This window comes from Penaeus chinensis, chromosome 38 (assembly GCF_019202785.1).
Source record: "Penaeus chinensis breed Huanghai No. 1 chromosome 38, ASM1920278v2, whole genome shotgun sequence".
Classification (NCBI taxonomy): Eukaryota; Metazoa; Arthropoda; class Malacostraca; order Decapoda; family Penaeidae; genus Penaeus; species Penaeus chinensis.
In genome coordinates, this window is record NC_061856.1 from 26508691 (window position 1) to 26516190 (window position 7500).

Consider the following 7500-nt stretch of genomic DNA (forward strand, 5'->3'; position numbering starts at 1 on the left):
CTTAATTGCAACAATTGGCCTCACGGAAACCAGAGAGATGGAAAGAAATATGGATACGTGTTACAAATGTTGATGCAAAAGTTAGAGCAGATGGTATTCGTAATGCAACAATAAATTTGCTCCAGACTAGCAACAGCTGCCGTCCAAGTCTGTACATCCTGTAAGAGATCCTAGACATAGTCATATAATAACTGATGGCCGAAGATTTGTCATATAAGTACATTGCTTGAAACATAAACAGTCTAAAGAAACGCAAAGTAATCCTCACTACTTATCACCCAGAAGTCAAAGCCATTATTTGTGATTTTAAGTTGGATACATATGTTATGACAAAGCTGATATTACCAATACCTTAAAAATAGCCCATTCCATCTAAGTGATCGAGTAGGAATCTGACTATACATGTGAGAAGTACCTTGGTGTACCTTGCGATGCTAAACTTAAAAGGGTTTTTACACATACCCCTCATGATGATGACGAACCCCTAGACATATGTAGAAACTGTAAACATGCTCACAGGCTACTTCTGAGACTGAAAAGGTTCATTTTACTTCAAAGAATGGAATTTTCTTATTTTGAGCAAGAAAAGTGCTTGCTTCCTACATTCACCATCAAGCGAAAATCGGTGTAAAGTTACCGACGTCCTATATACAATAATATTACCTTATTTAGCCATATGTTTCTTATTTTGGTGAGCAACTTTTAATGAATGGGTTTCCATTACAGGTCCGAGAGCCGAATGTCGACCCAGAAATGACTTTGCTGACTTTTCTGCGTGAGAAGTGTATCCTTTACTCGCCAATTCTGTCTCAAAGTTATGTTGAGACGGAGGCATTGCTGTTTTCCCTGAACTGTTCTCTTAAAAAAGATTTCAACGCAATTGTTGATTTACATCAAATTCTACAGAGCAATAACAGTGATTTTGTATTGCTGTTTTTTTCATGAATGTTTTCATTCATTCCTTTTGAATTTACAATTATTTCTAATTTTATTCTTGGCTGGAGAGCATCACCGGATGAAGAAATTTTAGACTGATCTGGCGTACCAGAGTGGGATATCTCAGACAAACTGTATGCAGAACAGAAGCGCCGGTGTTCTTTCTTTGTTAGATGGATAAATTATATGTATTTAATTTCTGGAATCTAAATTTCAGTCCTTGACTTTGTTCAATCTGGTACAAATAATGGTACAATTCCATGTAGTATTTAACGTTCTATAGTTTTCCTTAATTCAGTTTTTAGTACGATTATGCGGGACGAAGAGTGGCTGTGGAGAAGGAGGATGTGGCGCCTGTACTGTCATGGCGTCGAAGTACGACCGAGGACGAGATGAAGTGAGGTAAGTGCAGATTAGTGAGCTTTAGTGTCATAATATGAATTTTCTTTATTAGTCTCATTGTAATTGTTATCATTGCTGTCATTGTTATCATTATTGTTGCTGTTGTTGTAATTGTTATAATCAAAATCGTTACTGTTATCGTCAATAGCATCATTATTATTATTATATTATTGTTACCATTATTAGTATTACACACACGAACATCACAAAAAACATGAGTTTATATCTGCCTGTGTACAAAACAAAATCATCGGTATACACAGCACAACGTAAGACTACACTGCAAAACTGCTCGCAGACACTACTCCATCGTGGCCTGCCTGATACCCGTGGCGGCGGTGCACGGGCTGGCGGTGACGACGGTGGAGGGCATCGGGTCGACGCAGACGCGCCTCCACGCGGTGCAGGAGCGGATCGCCCGCGCCCACGGCTCCCAGTGCGGCTTCTGCACGCCCGGCATCGTCATGTCCATGTACACGCTGCTCAGGAACCACCCGAAGCCGTCCATGGAACAGCTCGACGAGTACTTCACAGGTAGAGGGATGGCAGTATGCTGATGGAGATTATGTTAACACATATTTAAATGAATACTCGTTTTCTCTCTCTCTCTCTCTCTCTCTCTCTCTCTCTCTCTCTCTCTCTCTCTCTCTCTCTCTCTCTCATGGTAAAAATCTGAGGGAACGAAACTAAACCTCGGGACCCAGAATACCTATCCAAAAATATATAATTCGGATATATGCTCGCTATAGCGCTGATTTAGATCCTTGTGAGACCATCCTCTTATCTAACTACGATCTATACCTGCTATGGAGCTAGTATAGTCAACAGTGGTTTAGCTCTTGAATCCCCGTTTCTCTTTTACCTAGAGTGGGTGGATTCGAGTCCTTGTGGGAGAGGCTACTGTGTTCGAGTGAGGGTTGTTACGTAAGTGGTCTGGCTGTCCTGTCACGTTTATCCTTTACAGGGAACCTCTGTCGATGTACAGGATACCGACCCATCTTGGAGGGGTACAGGGGCCTCACCACCGATGCCTCTGCAGGAGGTGGATGCGGCAGGAAGGACTGTTGCAAGCTAAGGACTCAAGGGTGTCAGGAAGGTCTGTGGCATTTAAAAGAAAACGTGAGAAGAGAGAATCGTCTACTTGGTTCGGAAAAATAACATGATGAAATGTGGTACTTAAAGTATGATGGTTTTATTACTTGTATCTTCTCTTCTCGCTGGTCACCTTCACAATAATGTCCATTCCACCTCTCTTCTTTCCTAATTCTGTCTGCACTTACCAGAAATAACACGGTAGGATATTTTCTTAGGTACCACATCGAATGAAGTGTCAGACGGGATTTCAAACGGCGACATCAGCGATGTCAGCCGAATAACTGACATCTCGCATGTCCTCTACGACGCCGAGGATTTCCGACCGTACGACCCGAGCCAAGAGTTAATCTTTCCGCCGGAACTGAAGGTGCACTCTCCGCAAGCTGATCAGTCTGCCGTTGATATTGATTTAAGAGAAATTAATTCCTCATATTTCTTTCGGTGATAATGAGGGTAATATGAGGTAAAAGGAAACATTTTGAAAGAGGCAGTCACTGGAGATAAATAAATACAGACCATTAGAGGATCAGATGTTAGCAAGAAGTGCGATATCGACCCGATGACATAAATTACACAGCGAATCCATTTCCTACATAAACTCTGATCAACAAGTACCAAGTTAAACCCTCCTAATACACACCAATCTACTTCTTTCTCGCCTTCAACACAGACCCAAGATGAGTGGGACAGCCAGTACCTCGAGTTCAAGGGAGCCCGAGTATCCTACGTAAGGCCGGTCTCTCTCGCCCAACTCCTCGACCTCAAAGCTGAACATCCAGAGGCTCGCATTGTGGCAGGAAACACGGAAGTTGGTGAGAAGGAAAAAGTGTCTGTTTGCAGATTTCATGCAGGGAGGGAAGTGGCTCCATGCGTGTTGAAGCGAGGGACATATTTACTTGTGTGTGTGTGTGTGTGTGTGTGTGTGTGTGTGTGTGTGTGTGTGTGTGTGTGTGTGTGTGTGTGTGCGCGCGCGCGCTTTCACAGAGATATTTACATTTGCATTCCTAATATATACTGCTACGCTTACGCAAATATTCCTCTCCAAAAAAGGCATCGACGTAAAATTCAAAAACAAGAATTACCCAGTCCTCCTCAACCCAACCATCATACCGGAATTAACAGAAGTATCGGTGACGCAAGCGGGCGTGACCTTCGGCTCTTCCGTCACCCTATCTGACATCGAGGGGACGTTGCGGGAACAGGTCAACACACAGCCAGGTCAGCAAGTGTCATACGTCAAGGTCTTTTTGAAGCTGGAAAATACTAAAATGGGATAACATTTACTTTGATTTAGCTGATGCTAAAATCCGTTTTTTTTTTTTTTTTTTTTTTTTTAACGGTATCCTCCATTACCAGAATACCGCACCCGAAGCTTTTCCGCTATCTTGGAAATGCTGCGTTGGTTTGGCGGGAAACAGATCAGGAATGTGGCGGTGAGTGATGTTCATAACTAGTAACATTCACACTTTCTTGCTTTTCATAAGAATTGCAGCACTTAAGAGTTATTATTTGCTTGCACATGACACTAAAGCGAACCCCCATTTTTTCCCTTAAAAAGACTCTAGGTGGGAACATCATGACGTCATCACCGATCAGCGATCTCAACCCCCTCCTGGCGGCTGCTGGAGCCAAACTGACCGCTCAGAGTAAAGGTTCGTTTGTTCTTTAATATATAAATGTCCAAGTATGAGACGTACAAGTTGCTACATTTCTCTTGTACATGATGTTTTACTTTCGCATTGTATAGATTCAATACAAATAGTTACATGCATTAGTCATTAAAGGACTACCCTTCACGAGGTATAAATAATCATAGCGACATTATAACAAAAGAATTCAGATGAAAAAGGAGTATTCTCTTCATCATCACTTACAATATACTTGCCATCCTCACTCACTATATATTTTCCAAGCCCTTCGTTGGACTGAAAACAACCGCCCTATTATACAGAGAAGGGCAAGCGCGAGGTGGCAATGGATCAAAACTTCTTCACGGGTTACAGACAAAACGCAGTTCGTCCCGAGGAAATTCTCGTGGCGGTACACATCCCCTACACTGAACAGGTGGGTTTGTGCGTCTTACGATTTGGTGAAGACTCGTGACTTCAACTGTTTGATGTTGGTGATTCTTGCATAATTAGTAAAGTGTGTGTTTTGAAAGTCACTTGGCCATTGGCGTTTTTATTTTATTTTACTTTAACTTGTTGATTTGAAGAACTAGTATTGATACAGATATATATGTATGACATGTTCATGTTTTTTAGAAGATCCTCCTTATAAATCATTTTATATGATTTGTTTTCTTGAAAGATTGTTATGCGAGAGTTACTTTTTCAAGATTTTGTTTGTCTTTAATATAAATGAGTGCCTCAAAAATCGCCCATTCAAGAAACAAGGTTCAAATGACCCGCCTTCTCTCCTGCCCTTCCTCAGAACGAGTACTTCCTGGGCTACAAGCAGGCCCGTCGGCGCGACGACGACATCGCCATCGTGAACGCGGGGATGCGGGTCGCCTTCCGGAAGGACTCGCTCGCCGTCGCGCAGCTCCGCCTGGCCTTCGGCGGGATGGCGCCCACCACGGTCATGGCGCTCGCGACCATGGAGGTAAGTCCGCGTGAAGCAGAGGATATTTACCGAAAATCAACTAAAATAGATAGCATAAAAAAATAGGAAAATTTGGTGATAAGCAAATTCTTTCTGAGAATACCCACCCCGCCCCACTTACCTCCGCCATGAAGAGGAATTCAGTTGCATTTTAGTACAAAATTTATCTTATATGTAAAAGCAGGAAGGCGGGATAGCAATGAATCTGGTGGATAAGCTAGTGTGGTTGCTTTCTTCCGAGTATAAGGATTTAAGTTGTTTGAAAATAGGAATGAAGAATTAAAGGATTTAAACATAGACACAAAAGTATCAAATGCCGAACACGGTCATGAAGATAAATTAGCACGACTTTCATGTGCTCGAGTCGAAAGGATAATTATATAAGCAAAGAAAGATTTCTAAATGCGAAATTAAGAGAGAGAAAAAACGACAAAAATCCTTTGGGTGAGTTTGCTAGTGTGTCCAAGTTCTGTATAAATAAGGAGCTACTCATATAGGTATGCACACACACACACACACACACACACACACACACACACACACACACACACATATATATATATATATATTGTAGTAGATGGTATTGCATCTGCGACTTGGACTGGTGTCTTATCTCTTTGGAGAGTGATTGTGTGGGTGTGACTGCCCACTGGTATGGCTGGGTGTTGAACAACAGGGAAGCTGGTCGACTCCCCAGAGTCTCAAGACTGGGCAGTCCTGAGTGTTGCAGTGCTTGTCATGGGGCGAATGGAGGATCAGGAAATGCTGATCTCGATTCTGAAATCTGAGACTTAAATACACGAGGGCTCTGCAGTGAGTCAAGAGAAGTGCCTGATGCTGAGAGTGCGGGGACACAGCTGTGGACCTGTGTGACCCAACCAAGGAGGTAAGCTGGACTTCGGGGTCGTGCTGCTACAATATATATGTATATATAATTGTGTATATATATATATATTGTGTGTATGTATATATATATTGTGTGTATGTATGTATATATATTGTGTGTATGTATATGTATATATTGTGTGTATGTATATATATATTTTGTGTATGTATATATATATTTTGTGTATGTATATATATTGTGTGTATGTGTATATATATATGTATATATATATATATATATTGTGTGTATGTACATATATGTATATATATATATTGTGTGTAATATATATATTGTGTATATATATATATATATATATATATATTCATGTGTGTGTAATTGTATATACATATATAGATATATGTTCGCGTGGAGGAAAGACACTGGAAAGCTCATCAAGCACTATAGAGGATTTTGGGTCCCTTCTTTTGGCCTTGCTCTGATCCTCCTGCAAGGGCGCAAGTCGGCTACTCAGGTAAACTCCCGGGAATAGAATGCTGGCCAGAGGAGTCGAACATCGACACGATCCGGGGAGCGGTCGAGGAGAAATACACTGACACATCATGTGGATGAAGTGTTTGGGGCAGCCAAAGTTCTGTATGATTCTCCAGAGGCCTTCCCTGGGAAATGTATCAAATGCCTTGGATAGATCGACAAAAGTGCAGTAAAGCATTGTGCTCTTGACGCTTTTCTCGGAGTTGGCATGCAGTGAATATCATTGACTGTTCCTCGGTCCTTGTGGAAACGCAGAACGCAATGCAGAACAAGGATAGGTCACGATGGTTGTCGCATATGTGGTGGTTACCTCTCTCCTTGGACAAATGGATCACAGATGCATCCTTGAAGTCTTGAGGGAGGAGTCCTTGCAGTCACATGGCCTGAAAGAGCTCTAGCAACTGCTTTTTGGTCCCATGTGTTTGAAGACTTCCAATGTATTCCATCTGAGCCAGGAGCCTTGCCACTAGAGAGCTGTGCAATGGCCTTATCCATCTCATATATCGAGGGTTGAGTGTCTAAGGTTAGGTTGATGGGTACCTGAGGCAGTTGATCAATTGCCTATTGATGTGTGTGTGTGTGTGTGTGTGTTTGTATATATATGCGTACATATATGATCGATTGCAAATTGTCTCAAGGTGTTGGGCCCATCTGCTGAGGGTGCTTTGCTTATCAGTGAGGAGAGTAGTTCCGCATGGTAGAGAGGAGATGAGCTAGAAGACTGTGGACCATATATTTCCTTCATAGCACTGTAAACTCCTTCATCATGTGTGCATCTGCAAACCTCTGGATCTCTTGAGCTTTTTCTTTGTGTAAACAATGCATAGCAAGACCTCTGTCCCCAGCAGCTGCCTTACCGTCTTGGGCAGACGCACGGGCCCACTCTGCTTTCTCTTTTGGCACTTCTACATAAGTAAGCATCCGCCCTTGAAGGGAGCCGCCGTATAAAATAACACGTTTCTTCAGACGGAGAGGGAGTCAGGCCAAGCAGCACAGGGTCCAGCTCCACCACCTCGTCCTCGACCCTGTGGGCATGGGGGTCTTTTGGGGATTTCTTATGTACCTTCCTTAATAAATTAACAAGT

At 42.4% G+C, this 7500-nt stretch overlaps 1 protein-coding gene across 3 annotated transcripts in view; it reads left to right on the forward strand.

Moving 5' to 3' along the window:
• Positions 1–7500, forward strand: part of LOC125046051 (xanthine dehydrogenase/oxidase-like) — a 36292-nt gene that overhangs the window by 12198 nt on the left and 16594 nt on the right. For 2 of the 3 annotated variants that reach the window (XR_007116618.1, XM_047643666.1), the window contains exons 2-12: positions 727–784; positions 1242–1338; positions 1637–1872; positions 2303–2434; positions 2649–2800; positions 3104–3245; positions 3484–3651; positions 3790–3866; positions 3992–4085; positions 4385–4497; positions 4867–5037. Coding sequence is in view for 2 of the 3 variants with exons in the window: in XM_047643666.1 (XP_047499622.1) it covers positions 727–784; positions 1242–1338; positions 1637–1872; positions 2303–2434; positions 2649–2800; positions 3104–3245; positions 3484–3651; positions 3790–3866; positions 3992–4085; positions 4385–4497; positions 4867–5037 (1440 nt within the window). In the remaining variant the exon portion in view is untranslated. Of the gene's footprint in view, positions 1–726; positions 785–1241; positions 1339–1636; positions 1873–2302; positions 2458–2648; positions 2801–3103; positions 3246–3483; positions 3652–3789; positions 3867–3991; positions 4086–4384; positions 4498–4866; positions 5038–7500 lie in introns of those variants that run through there. The other variant, XM_047643667.1, reaches the window with a different exon arrangement.